Genomic DNA, 14,316 nt, shown 5'->3' on the forward strand with positions numbered 1-14,316 from the left:
GCTGGCGGGTCACTGCCGGCAGCCTCGCGTCATTCCTCCTGGTGTCCCGGAAGGTTTTCCAGGGCAAACAGGTATTTTTTTGCCGACTGTCTTTTTTTTGTTGTTGTTTTTTAAGTTGAATGTGTTTCAGGGTTTCATAACACCGGTGTGAGGATTTTCCCCTCAGATAAAAGCGACAGGGGTTCCAAAGAAGAGAAGGGGCGCGTTTGCCAGGGCACAAAGAGATAAAGCGAATTAACCATGCACTGCCTTTAATATCTTCCCTCTGGCCATGTGGGAAAATAAAAAGCAGAATCAAAAATGTCGTAAGCGTGGGGAAGAACAGGCTGGAACTTGTTTGGGTGTTTGCTGGTTTGCTTTGCCGGGTGGGAGAAGGAAAACAAAAACACCGGTCGAAATATTCGGGGGCAAGTTCCTTAGAGTTTGGTCCAAAGACGCTGAATGAAGGGGCATCTGGGCCGAGCTCCTCATCGTCGGAAGCGTTATGGAGAAGAACGAGATCCTGCCGAAAGCGCTTCGGTGAACAGCTAGACAAACCGTAGTTTGGCAGTAACTTTATTTAAAAAAAAAAAAAAATAATAAAAATTCAAGACAAACTGGAACCAAGACCAAAATACGGTATCCACTGTACATCATTCATCAGAAAACAAACATACACCACATTTGTATTCTACCGAACAGAATTTCCTTTGAAAATTATATAGTGCGTGCTTTTAGAATCATGCTTTTCAATATTTATTTTACATTTGTTACTCAAATATTATCTGTTATAAATAATTGCAACTTGATCAAATGGTGCACCTGTTAGGCGAACCTCTTCAGTGCTGCAAGTGTGGCTTTTTGTCGCCTTGTTTTCTTTCTCCACCCACCCCCCACCCCCCAAAAAAAAAGAAAAATAAAAAAAGCTGATGGTATTGCTTTATTAGGACCCGAGAAAGCACATCTGAGGTGCCAAATAAAGTGTACGGATGCCGGTGGCGCCGGTTGCAGCCCCGGGACTGCGGCTGAGCCCCGCGGCTCGAGCCGCTGGAACAAGTGACGGGAGAGAACGGAGAAAAGAGAAAAAAAAAAATCGTTTCCAAAAGGCACAAAATTCCCTTGACACAAAGGTACGATAAAAATATATGGCCACTGAAATACGGGCGCCTATAGGGAAGCGGTGCCTGCCCCGTGGGATCCCGGGCCCGCCAGGGTTTCACCCCCTCCCACCCCTCCCCTGGCCTTCTCCCGGCACCGCGGCTGCACCTCCGGCGGCGGGAGCCCCGGGACCCCCGCGACGAGCGCGCAACTCCTGACCGCCCCACCGCCTGCGGGGGCCTGCCAGCCCGCGCTCACCCGCGATCCGGCCTCCCGAGGGACCGCCCCGGGAAGCCGGGAGCTCAGAGTAAGTGAGAGGAGGGGGGGCAGTAGCGCGCCCCCCGCCCCGCCCCGGCCGGCTCCTGCATCACTGCTCGCGGTTCCTGCTGCCACTCTCCGGGTCGCTCTGGTCGTCGGTGAAGCAGACGTCCACGTCGCTCTCGTTGTCAGTCTTTTGGTCCTGCTCGGGGTGCACGTAGCCAGAGTCACTCTTGTCCTCGGCCGCTTTGCCGAGGCTCTGCCCCGGGTGCCGGGACTTGACGTGCCGCTCCAGGTCCCGGCGCCGCACCAGCACCTTGCCGCAGTACTCGCAGCGGTAGGGCGTGTTGCCCTCGGCGTGGAGGCGGATGTGCTTGTTGAGGTTGCTGGGGTCCCCGAAGGGCCGCAGGCAGACCTTGCACTTGAGCGGCTTGTAGCCGGTGTGAGTCCGCATGTGGATCTTCAGCCCGTACTTGCGGGAGTACAGCTTCCCGCAGTAGAGGCACAGGTGCCCGGTCTTGGGCTTCCCTCCGGCCGCACCCGCCGACCCCGCCGGCAGCGCCTCCAGCCGCCCTCGGCCCTTCTCGGCGGCCAGCTCGGAGAGCTGCTGCGTGTGCATGGCGATCTCCCGGTCGATGCTGGCCAGCGAGCCCAGCTCGGCGGCGTGCAGCCCCGCCGCCGGCCCCCCGAAGTACGACATCGACTCGGGGTACTTGAGCAGGCCGCCGAGGTGCAGCTTCAGCGGGTAGTAGGGCGCGGCGCCGTAGAGCAGCTCCCCGTTGTAGACGGTGAGCGGCATGACCGGCAGTCCGCACTCCCCCGCGTACGCCTTCAGCCCCTCGAAGGGCGGCAGCGCGAAACGCTCCAGCGCGCCGCCGGGCAGCGGTGGGTAGCGGGCCGGGGGCAGAGCGGCGGCGGGCAATCCCCGTTCCACCTGCCGGAAGGCCGAGGCCTCTTCCAGGGGCGAGAGCAGTGGGAAGGCGCGCAGCCCGCCGCCGCACGCCAGCCCCGCCGCTGCTGCCGCCGCCGCCGCCGCTGCCGCCGCCGCCGGGGGGGCGGCCTCGCCCGGCAGCGCCCCGCACTTGGGCGGCGCCTCGGCGGCGGCGCGTCCCGCCTTCAGCCCCCCCAGCAGCTTGGAGAAGCCGAGGGCGGCGGCGCCCCGCGCTTCCTCCCGCAGCGGCCCGGCGGGGCGGAAGGCCGAACGCGCCCCGGGACAGAGCGCCAGCCCGTTGCTGCCCGCCGGCCCCAGCAGCGGTCCCGGCCCGCGGGCGGCCCCCACGCTCATGTCCAGGGCGCGCTCCTGCTCGTCCTTGCCCGCCGCCCGCTTGGGCAGTCCCGGCTTGGCGAGCGGCGGGGAAGTCGCCGCCGCCGCCTCCCGTTTGACGGCCTCCCGCGGGCCGCAGCCGGGGTGCGGGTGCCCGCGCAGCGCGGCGGCCGGCGGCTCCTTGGGAGGGAGGCCGAAGGCGCCGGCGCCGGGCCGGCTGTGGTCGTGGTGGAGGAAGGGCCGGCCGTGGCTTAGCGCGCAGTGGAAGTGGACGTGGGCCTTGAGGCTGTTGGGATACTTGAAGGTCCTCCAGCAGTACCAGCAGATGTACCGCTCCTCCCCTGCGGAGGCAAGCGGAGGGGTCCGTCAAGGGCGGCCGCGCATCCCCGCGCATCCCCGCACCCCCCATCCCGCCCCCGCCGTCCCGCGCTGCGGTGCGGGTGCTGCGCGGACCGGGCTGCGCTCCCGCGGTCCGGGCGCCGTGGCGCCGGGGGGGAGCAGCTGCTGCCGCGAGTCGTCTGTCAGGGGGCCCATCTGTTGGAGTTTGCAGAGGAGGTAGCGTATGTCAGGGAGTCGGCTGCACCGAACAAAGGCCAATCTAATGATCGTGAGCCCCTCATTACGCGTCGAGACAATATCCGATATGTATGGGCCATATGTAATCGTTCCCTTCCAGAGGACAATGCCCTTTGTGCCCCGTCCCCTAAACATTTCGACTTCTCTCAAGCGGAACAGACCTCGGTGGCCGCGACCGCGGAGGCACAGGCTTCACTTTCCCATCCTGGCCCTGCTTGCCAGCAGCGTCCTCCCACGAAGGGGCCTCTCCCCAGCCCCGACGGTCAAATGATGCCTGTGAAGGCAACCTGCCTTGGTATCTTCTATCTTGTTCTCTTTCACTCTTTCTCCCTCTCTTTTTCTCCTTCTCCCTATCTTTCTTTCCTTCTTCTCTCTCTGCTTTTCTCTCTCTCCTTTCCTTCCTTCCTTCCTTCCTTCCTTCCTTCCTTCCTTCCTTCCTTCCTTCCTTCCTTCCTTCCTTCCTTCCTTCCTTCCTTCCTTCCTTCCTTCCTTCCTTCCTTCCTTCCTTCCTTCCTTCCTTCCTTCCCTCCCTCGCCCTTTCCCTTTCCCTTTCCCTTTCCCTTTCCCTTTCCCTTTCCCTTTCCCTTTCCCTTTCCCTTTCCCTTTCCCTCCTCTCTTGTCTCTTTCTTTGTCTATAAGTAACCACCACCCTCCCCTTTATTCTCGTTCATCCCAGTCACTACAATACACCAACGTTTCAGAAGTCCCCGGCGTTCCCCTGAGCTGCCTACCCTGCCCGTCCCCATCTGACCCTGAGTCACTGCACCAAAACGCCAAAGGTGGGGCCCAGTGCCACAAAGAAACTAGAGGCTGCTGCAGGCCTGGAGATAGCTCCTAACACCTTGGGGGGGATGGGAGGGGGCGGCGAGGTGTCCCCCTCGGGGAAGTTAGGTGAAGCTGAAACGACCGGGGACAGGGGGTGCTTCGGCCGGGCGCTGCGCTGCCAGGCAGCCGTGGGACGGGGGGTCACCGAGGCGGACACGCTGGCCTCAACCAGCCTCCCGAGAGGACTTCTCACGCAGGGTTTGGGTGGGGGATTAGCCGGTGGCAGTGGGTGCAGCACCCGGGGCCGCTGCGGGTGAACGGCGAAGCCTTCGCTCTCCGCGGGATGCTCGGGTGCGAACTGGTGTGCAAGGATCAAGCGCTGGTGCCCGTGCCTCGTCGCCCGCGTCGTGCGCTGCCCTTCCTCGCTTGCCACGGAGCGGCGGTCCCAGCCTGTGCAGCGGTATGAAGCCAATGGACGTGGGTTCTCGCCCCGTCGAGGAGGGAGGGAGGTGGGAGCGTGTCTGCCCGGGCGCGGGTGGGGAGAACCACGGCCGCGATCCCACCGACTGCAGACGGGTAAAGGAGCAGTACGGACCGAAAGGCGTGCGGTCTCTCCTTCCGCCCTCCGCGGGTGTTCCCGGCGGCGCGGTTTGGCCCCGGCTGGTCTCAGCAAAAGCGTGGCGGGACCGGCTGCGTCCCGAGAGCCGCGGAGCCAGGCCCGGCACTTCCCCGGGCTCAGGTCCAGCCCAGCAACCATCGCTCCGGTTAAAAAAAAAAAAAACAACAAAAAAAGACCAAAACGAAAAACATCACGGGAAACCCCCAATAAATGGAGTCAAACACATGAGATTTCAAAAGTTTTGGTTTCGTTTTTTTCGTAAAAAGAAACTGTCTGGATTTCTTCTGCCCTTGTTTCGTTTGTTGGTTGGTTGTTTTGCTTTGATTGTTGGTTTAGATGGGTTGCTTTGGTTTGTTTGGGTTTTTTTTCAGAGTACTGTCCTCAAAAGAAGAGCACTTCGGTATTTTTGATACATCTATTCTGAATCCTTCTTAATTAGTCTGGAAAATGTGGGACCGGAGAGACGGCAGATCCGGGGGGTCAGTCTGCAAATAAGCCTCGCTTCGACGGGGCGAGGAAGATGCCGCACGCTGTGTGCCTCTCGCAGACCTGAGCTCGCTTTCCCTTATTTCCTTCGAGCAGCACCGGTACCCATCCGCAGACAGGGGCTGCCTGGTGAGGAGAGGGGGCAGAACGCAGCACCGTATCCTCCTTCCTGCAGCCGAAACTTGGCCAGAGGGGTGACTCCCCGCAAACCCGTGGCTTCACTGCCCTTGTCGGCGAGGGCAAAGACGTCACCAAGAGTTTCTTTTCCAGGTACAGTTTTAGTACAAGGAGGGATTTGGGATCTTGCGCATCGTACGGGTCGGATGGGAAGTGAGCAGCCAGCGCCCGGGACTTCGGCAATCATCCCTCCAGGCCCGAGCCGAACTAGCCTGCGGAGCAGCCAGCTTTGAGGGGTGGGGAGGGCTCAACCCCCGGCCGGATCATGCCCTTGCTCCTTTCTCAAGAACCCCGTCAGGCCGAAGGAACTTTTGCGTAAGGCAGGAGCAGGTGAGGCACCCCTCGCCGGCAACCGAGCTAAGCCCGCCCGAGGTGAGCGAGTGCCCGCAGGTCGCGCTGAGTCGCCGCCGCCCCAGGGGGCGCAGGGACCCCGTGTCCGCCCGCCGCAATCAGCCCGCAGCAGGAGCATCCCGACGGGGGACCACTGAGGGGGTTTCATCTTCTTTTCCCCCATTTAATGACCTGCCTCTTTATCATTTTTGTCATCATCGGTGTAATTCCAGCTAAGAATCAGCTTGCAGGTAGAAACAAGTCGTCCCAGGCAGGTATCTTCCCCTTCCCGGTATCCTAAGATATCCTCATCCGAATGTGTTTTGACGATGACTTGATTTTTTTACCCGATGCACCCTAATTTACAGGGACTGCCTAATACCCGTTTATGAATCTGCCCGCAAGATATCCCTGAAAAGAGGCTCTGCAGCTCTGACCGAGGAACACGCAAGGTGAAAGCGCTGTTTTGAAAACCTGTGGAGCCAAATTACTGCCTCGCTTAACAACACTAGCGTTGCTTCATATAAATCTCATTTGCCTATCAAAAGATCATTAAACTGTGCCGATGACGGAACGACTCGGGGCACTGGGGCCTTTCCATACGCTACCAAGTTAATAGATCACCCTTTAAATATAAGCAGATGGAGTCTTAGTTTAAAGGGTGGCAGGTTAAAAGCCACTGCAACTGTGCTGGCCTTGATTTTTTTTTTGTTTTGGAGGGGGCAGATTTGAAGGGCCCATGTTTTGCCCGCCGCAATTTGAGCTCCCGGTCAAAGGTATCAGTTAAATAGGGTTTGTTTTGTTTCGTTTCATTTGGTTGCTCTGCAATGAATGCCCGCACCCGTACCTTTCTCGTCGTGTGTCGGGGTGGCCGTGACGGGGATGTCAAACCATTGCGCCAAGGGGTTGGAGTACCAGACGGTGAGCTCCTCTCCCGGCTGGACATCTCGCAGCGCCCGGTAGAAAATCTGGGAGGGAGAGAAAGGGAACTTCTTCAGGAGGCTTGAGAGGAGAGGCAGGTAGCGGAGAGCGGTGCCAGGCCGGCCCGGAGCCGCGAGTGGGGTACCTGTCCTCCTGGCAGATCCGCAACAGCCTCCAGTGTCTGCTCTTGGGAGTTTCGGGCAGCCCGGATTAACCCTATCCACTCCAGAGCTGAGCTCCCGGCTTCATCCACTAATTCCCCTCTCACCATCCGCACCTGGAAGACAGGCGTCACCTCTGTCACTTCCACGCGAGATGAAACAGAAAGAAAGAAAAGAAACCCCTTACCCGTCCCCCCTGCCTGCCTGCTGTGCGGTGCGCGGGGAGCCTGCTTTCCCGCACCGGGCAGGCGTCTGGGCACCGCAGCTCGGAAGCGGCGGCCACGGCATCCTGCTTTGCCGCCTGTTTGACTCTTCCATCCTCACCCGCCTTTGAGTAGGACTTTCCTCGACCCGCAGGTGCTTTGGGGGGGTTGCGGCTGGCCTGGAGGGAGTCGCTGGCGTTCAGGGGTGAGGATGGAAGAGCCCTGGCCCGGCGAAGACCTGCAGCGCTGCGAGGGGAAATGGGATTTTTCCCTTGGGTCGCACTGGCCCAAACGCACCTTATTCAAGTCTCAGCTGCCGCATTTAGCGAAAAGCTATATTAAATGCCCAGGTACAAATGTTAATTATTTTTTTTTTGAAGGGTTTGTGCGGCTTCTGAGTCCATGCAAAACATTTGCGACGTGTCAGGAGACGGGGAAGAGAAAAGGGGAGAGGATTCTGCTTAGCTACAAAGTCTCTGTAGTCCCATAGTTCATAATCTGCTTGCCCATACAAAGAGAAAATGAAGTGCCCATTCCCTGAATGACCGTGCAATAAAAGTCATCTGAACAAAGCAGTCTAAAGGGAGAAACCAAGGGAGCCAGATGAGAAATAAATTTGAGTGGGCTGGCAGAGCGTTTAAAAACAATTAAAGGGCATTAAAAATCCGAGCGGAACGCGTGAGCCGCGGTTGCCCGGGGGGTGGAAGGAGGGCTCTCATCCGCAGCCCCCTGAAGAGCCTGATGGACGGGGCCAGTACCCCTTCACCGCCTCCTCCTCTCTCCTTCACAGCTCGGACATCGACTGACCCCGGAGCCGGCAGCCGGGTGGCCGTCGCCCCCTCTCACTCCGTCTGGGCGGGTTGTTTGCGGATCCGGGGTTAGGAGCTGGTTTGCGAGGAGGCCGAGCTGTGCTCCACCGGGCGCTGGGCCACCCCGACACCTGCGACCCCGCACCCCGCCGCCCCCGCCGGACCCCCGGCCCGCTTGTCCCTCGTTCCCCTTCGGCCCCAGCCAAAAGACCCGCTATACCCGCGGCCGAGAAAAGGGATGGGGAAGGGGGCACAAACGCCAGCCAGACAACGCAGAAATAATTCTCTCCTTCTTGCCTCTCCCCCCCCGCTCCTTCTCCGGACAAAACCCGGAGTCTGTGAAAACCGCACGCCCCCGTCTCGCTGGGGCTCCAGAGGCGAGGAGCCAGTCGTGGCACATCCTGGCCTTGCTGGGGAAGGGGCAATGCCTGGGTGAGTGGAGCCCGGCGGGACGGGGTCGGGTGGCGGGACCAGCGCCCTCCGGCACCGGGCACAGAGCTGCGGTGGCGCTTTTAGCACGTCTATGTCCAAGGCGGGGACGCGTCCGCTCCTCCGAGAGAGCCCCGGGGTCCCCTGGCCTCGCCGGAGAAGCCGGCCGGGCTAGCGGGGCCCCGGCCCTGGGGAGGATGGGGAGAGGGCACGGGCGACCGGGCTTTCCTGGCAAAGCCGCGAGGAGACATCTCGGGACGCTCTGGAAACGCTTCCCTTTCCTTTCCTGGCTCGCTCTAAGGAGGGAGGATCGAAGAGAGAGGGAGGAAGAGCAGGCTCTTCTCCCAAGCCGGCTTCCCCCGAGTCAACGAAAGAGCGAGGTCCAACGGTGCAGGAGAGACCGTAGGAAAATACCTTTTTTTTGGGTCCTGGCTCCCTGCGGTCTGACAGGTACTTGCCCAGTTTGAAGATGCCCGGCACAGGACCCAGCCGCAGCCCGGCTGGGATGCAGCTCTCGGCGCTCACGCTGATGGCCGGAGCCCTGCTGGTTTGCATCGCTGCCTCTGGGTGTGAGCGCTCGGGAACCCCAACTACTTAAGGGGGCCGGAGTGACAGCGGCAGGCAGCGGGGAGGATGAGCACAGGCGTATCTCCGCCCGCAGAGTGACGCGGCGGTGTGTGGACCGCCGGCTTTTCAACGGGAGCAGGAGGGGTACCCCTTGGCAGGGGGATGCTCTGGGGCGCAGAGTTTGGTGAGAGAGTTTGGCTCCTCGAGCAGCTGCGGAGTCCCATCCAAGAGGGTCACATGGAGCCTTTCCCTAACCCTCCTGCATAATCAGGCGGAGTGAATGGCTGGCAGACAATGGGCCAGGCGACCTTCCCATTCCTAAAAATCCAATTTGTCAAGGGCAAAGAAAAGGCGCTGGTGAATCAAAGGTCTGGAGGGACCATTAATCCTCAGCATGGGGTATTGTCCCCGAGACAGTTACGATATTTTAAGTGACAAATCCACTGTATAATTTCTCCATAAATTTTACTTCCTTTTATTGTTCCCCGACAAACCAGTTTTGGAAAATAAGTGACTATTTTAAGTCTACTTGGCTGAGCCTTTTGAGGTTTAATATACTTCAAAGATTTTTAATTCTCTTCCCTTGGCTTTATTGTAAAGGAGATTAAACAAAGAGATGGGGAATGTTTTGAGGACTTGTTAACTTCTATTGATTCCCGGCGTGTGCCATACAGAAATTGGGCAGGTACTTGATGGGAAAACACCAGAAAATACCTACACTTTTTTTTCTTTTTCTTTTTCTTTCTTTTTTTTTTTTTTTTTAAGAACCACCATATTACCATTTCAGTGGCTTGATTTCAGGCCAGTAATCTCTTCAGAAGAGCTTTGATCCTTAAGGAGGGTGAATAGCACAAAATATGAGCCGCCGCAGCCCCTGTAAAACACAAACCGCTGCATCTGCGAGCGCTGGGGGAAGCTGTGTCTGTAGTTCGCGCGATTAAGAAACAGAGACAGGAGGAAATAGAGACATACAGCCACCAGAAAAGAGAGAGGCACGGCCAGAAGATAACACAGATGTCTGGTGAACAGCGTGCAGCTGGATTAATCGTTTAATACATCCACAGGTTCCTCTCCTACATACAAAATCTCTTGCACCGAGACTGCTTTCGGAGGTGGAGGCTGCAAAAAGCGGCTGTAACTAAAGCCAGAACGAAGCGATTCGAGGAGAGAGCGTCCACGTCCCCCCCCCCTCTTCACGTAAACATTTTAATTAAGACACAACGTGGGTCTAGGATTAAGTCGGTGTATGATTCAGGCTGAGTAACTATCCCAAGAAATCTCCAGGAGCCGAAAAGCGAAGGTGTGCGGCTTTTTTCCTTCGCACGTGCAACAGTCCAGATGTGCGTGTCAGACCTAAGAATAGGGCAACAGACTTGGTTTCCCCTTTTCGCTTTTACAGTCTTGTCTAATTCCCTCTAGCAGGTTTTCTCCTCCCCATACCTCATAACTCAAAAAAAATTAATTAAAAATATATATAAATAGATAGAATTCTGAACCTTTCTCCAGAGGACAAGTTGCACATTCAGATTTTACCTCTTGCTTTCAGAAGCAATTGCAGGTACGGAGGTTCTCCCCCCTCACCCACCTCCCTCCCCTTGCCTTTTTTCTGACAGTCAGACCTAATAAATTTCAAGAGAAAACCCAAAACCAGCTGCGCCTAGAGGTGTATGTGCCCAGATGTGCCAGGTAAACTGAGCGGGCTCTTCTCAGGTGATCCTGGTTTCTGCAGAAGACGAACCCCGGCACGCCGCTTTGGATGAGGTCGCAGCGTGGGCACGGGCCCGGCCCCACTTGCCGCCGCCACGCGTGGCACCGCGGGAGCCACCCGGATGCGCACAGGAGGCCAGAGCAGTTTGGAACGGGCGCGTCCCACGAGTTGGCAGTCGCGAAGATGCTCTTTTCCCTGCAATTCAAGCTCAGCCTGGCAAGTTACCGCTGCCGTTGATGACGATTTGCCCACGCCGGTCGCTGTTCGTCCCGGTCCCGCCGCGGCAGAGCCCTCCCAGCCCTCCCGCTGCCCACCGGCTGCCCTCCGCAAGGCACCGGCGTCCGCTCACATAGCCGGGGCGAGTCCTGAACTGCCAGCACCCCTGCCGAGGCCAGGGAGAGGCGAAGGGCCGGCATCACCGCCCGTTCCGCCCTCTGGGCTGCCCGCTGGCTGGGAATCGCGGGGATCCCCCGGCCGGGCGGGACGGGGACCGGGGCGCTGCCGCCGCCCGCTCCGCGGACTGCTGGCCGGCACTGAGCCCGCCCGGGCCGCGGGTGTGTATTTAGCAATGATACGTATTGGCGCGCACGGGAGATAAATGTCGCGCCTGCCCCCAGCATCATCAATGATCATCGATCGCGACTCTCCGGGGTGCAATGGCAGGGACCGTCCCGGGAGCGGCGGGGGGGTGGGGGGGGGTGGGGGGGGCGGTTCTTTTTCACTTCAGGGACGGGAAAGGGGAGGCGGGGGGGGGGGAGGGGGGGGGGGAAGAGGATGTGGGGAACTGAAGATGACCCCTTTGATCAGCGGCCTGAATGGGGAAAAAAGGATAAACAAGAAGTTGAGGGCAATAAATTTAAGCCATGAACATGTCCCTGTAACCTCTGGCCTGGCCACTCGAGGATGAGACCGGGTTGAAATTCTGAGAGCCGCAGAGGTAGAGAGAGGGCTTTTAAGGCGACCAAGGTACCCTACTGCTCCGCCTCGGGAGCCGCTCCCTCCCGGGCCTTAATGAGTCAAAAAGCGTGAACGACACGCGAACAATTTTATCAATAGGACCATGTAAAGGCCGACTGTGAGGAAAGTTATTTATTAATATAGCCGATTGTGGCTGGTTCCCATCCACTCAGAAAAGAAAGGCCCTTGCTCTGGAAGCATTCACACCAGTTCTCCAATTTTTATTCTGTCCTGTGGCTCAAAGTTGAAGTTCCCCAAGTGAAATAAATTGTCCACAAAAGAGGAAAGGAACCACATTTTCTTTTATTTTTCCTTCCCTAAAAAGGAAGGGTGAAACCGATCTAATGTGCCCACTGGAGCAAGATGCAGCATGAAAGGCCGGGTGTTAAAAGTAAAAGCAGCCTTTGGAGCAAATGGGATGGAAAATTAAATGAAATTAAATAGCTTGAACGACCGTATTGTCCCTTATTAAAAAGACACATTAATTACATGGTTTCAGCTTTATTCAAAGACAATGTTTAGACTCAATCAAAACATTCCACTATCGCTCTTTATATACTTAAATCGGGCTACTAGAGGCACCATTACAGCGAGATCACTTTTGCCCAGGGATGCGATGAAAGTTATTTTCCTCGGCGGCCCTTATTTATGCCCACCGCTGAACTGCCGGTGCCCCTGAGTAACACTTTGGCACACTGTTCTCCCTGATTTAACAGGTTGCCCCATAATGAGGCATGAATGTTAAGGAACAACAGTCATCCAAAGAGGCACAGTTGCAGAGAGCAATGTCCCACCAGGGAGCTCCATTCAAACCATCAAACCGCTCCGGCACAGAGAAGGTTCAACACCACATTCAGACCAGCATGAATGCCTGTATACAGGGACCGGCTCATTATGCCTCGGAGCACCGCAGCGGAGGCTCGAACAAAATGCTGCAAGTTCATTCAGCAGGCCATACTCTGGCGGGGCAGCCCAGCCGGCGGCTCCCGGGGTGACCTTTTTCCGAAATGGCTTTGCCCCGCCGGGGCGGCCCTTCCCCGGGCTGCGGAACGGATCGGCCCGGGGCTCCCCGCCCTGCCCGAGCCGGCCCCGGGACCCCCCGGTCTGCTCGGGCCTGCCCCGCGGCTCACCGCCCGGTCCGAGGCAGATCCGGGGCTCCGGCCCAGGGCCCCGCTGCAAGGCGATTGGGGCTGCCAGGAAGCGGGGAGGGGGGAGAAGGCTTGCTGAGACCCTGAAACATGGAAATCTCATTTAAACAGGATGAAGATATCAACATGGTCCGAATTCTTCCTCTTCTCTTCTCTTCTCTTCTCTTCTCTTCTCTTCTCTTCTCTTCTCTTCTCTTCTCTTCTCTTCTCTTCTCTTCTCTTCTCTTCTCTTCTCTTCTCTTCTCTTCTCTTCTCTTCTCTTCTCTTCTCTTCTCTTCTCTTCTCTTCTCTTCTCCTCTTCTCTTCTCTTCTTCTCTTCTCTTCTCTTCTTTCTTCTCTTCTCTCCTCTCCCCCCTCTCCCCTCTCCTCCCCCTTCCCCCTTCCCCCTTCCCCCTTCCCCCTTCCCCCTTCCCCCTTCCCCCTTCCCCCTTCCCCCTTCCCCCTTCCCCCTTCCCCCTTCCCCCTTCCCCCTTCCCCCTTCCCCCTTCCCCCTTCCCCCTTCCCCCTTCCCCCTTCCCCCTTCCCCCTTCCCCCTTCCCCCTTCCCCCTTCCCCCTTCCCTTCCCTTCCCTTCCCTTCCCTTCCCTTCCCTTCCCTTCCCTTCCCTTCCCTTCCCTTCCCTTCCCTTCCCTTCCCTTCCCTTCCCTTCCCTTCCCTTCCCTTCCCTTCCCTTCCCTTCCCTTCCCTTCCCTTCCCTTCCCTTCCCTTCCCTTCCCTTCCCTTCCCTTCCCTTCCCTTCCCCCTCCCCTCCCCGTTCCCTTACTCTTCCCTTTCCCTTTCCCTTTCCCTTTCCCTTTCCCTTTCCCTTTCCCTTTCCCTTTCCCTTTCCCTTTCCCTTTCCCTTTCCCTTTCCCTTTCCCTTTCCCTTCCCCCTTTTCCCTTCCCCCTCCCCTCCCCGTTCCCCTTACTCTTCCCTTTCCCTTTCCCTTTCCCTTTCCCTTTCCCTTTCCCTTTCCCTTTCCCTTTCCCTTTCCCTTTCCCTTTCCCTTTCCCTTTCCCTCTTCCCCCTTCCCTCTCCCTTTCCCTCTTCCCCCTTCCCTCTCCCCATTCCCTCCTTCTCCACCTTCCCCCCTCTCTTTCGCCATTCCTTTTAACCTCTTCCTCGACTTCGCTCACTTTCTCTCCCTCAGCCACCCTCTCTCAAAACCCCTTCCCTTTCCCATTCTTTCCTGCTTTCCGTCCCTCCCCGCCACATCCATCCCTCCCCCGTGACTCCCCCCGCAGCCGCCGCAGCCGCCGCCCCGCCACAGGGCGCTGCCGGTGCCCGGTGCTACGGGCGGGCGGTGCCGATTGGCGGGGCCGGGCGGTCGCGGCCCGGGCCGGCGGCCCCCAACCAGCTGTGCGGTGCAGACGAGATGCGGGTGGGATATTAAAGCAGCTTTTGAATAGTAATTCAGGTTCTATGGGAACCCGGGCAGATGACAGGAGCTCGATTTGGTATTCGTATTGTTAATCGCGAGCGCCAGCCCAGATCGGATTCAAACACGTTTTGTGCTCGTTAAAAATTCCAGTGTAGGGGCTGAGATTTTTCTTTTTCCTCCTTTTTTTTTTCTTTTTTTTTTTTTTTTCTTTTAGCTCGGCTTCAATTGGAGGCGCAACTTGCCGCATAAAGTATTCAAAGTCTGTCTAAAGTTGCCTTTTAACCGGATTCTCCCCCTCCCGCAGCCCCCACCCGTATCTCTTGGTTCTTTCGGTTGACATGGTGCAAATAAAAGTCAGTAAACTTGTTGCTGAATTGCAATGTTTCGGTGTACCTTATAAATTCATACCTTTTCTCCCTCGATCGCCTCAGAATGAGCCCCTGCCTCAATTCGATTTTCCTTGCTGTTGGGCACATTTAGGGGAGAGTCTATTTGTGAAGT

At 57.7% G+C, this 14,316-nt stretch overlaps 1 protein-coding gene across 1 annotated transcript; it reads right to left on the reverse strand.

The window, feature by feature from the left end:
* Nucleotides 1-1,444: 1,444 nt before the first annotated feature.
* PRDM13 (PR/SET domain 13) lies at nucleotides 1,445-8,630 on the reverse strand (the record flags this gene model as incomplete). Its single annotated transcript, XM_084262472.1, has 4 exons — nucleotides 1,445-2,940; nucleotides 6,400-6,520; nucleotides 6,619-6,750; nucleotides 8,490-8,630. 4 exons carry the CDS (start codon nucleotides 8,628-8,630, stop codon nucleotides 1,445-1,447), a joined length of 1,890 nt encoding a protein of 629 aa, XP_084118598.1.
* Between the last annotated feature and the right edge of the window lie 5,686 nt (nucleotides 8,631-14,316).

The sequence above is a fragment of the Gallinula chloropus genome, assembly GCF_964237585.1.
Source record: "Gallinula chloropus genome assembly, chromosome: 3".
Classification (NCBI taxonomy): Eukaryota; Metazoa; Chordata; class Aves; order Gruiformes; family Rallidae; genus Gallinula; species Gallinula chloropus.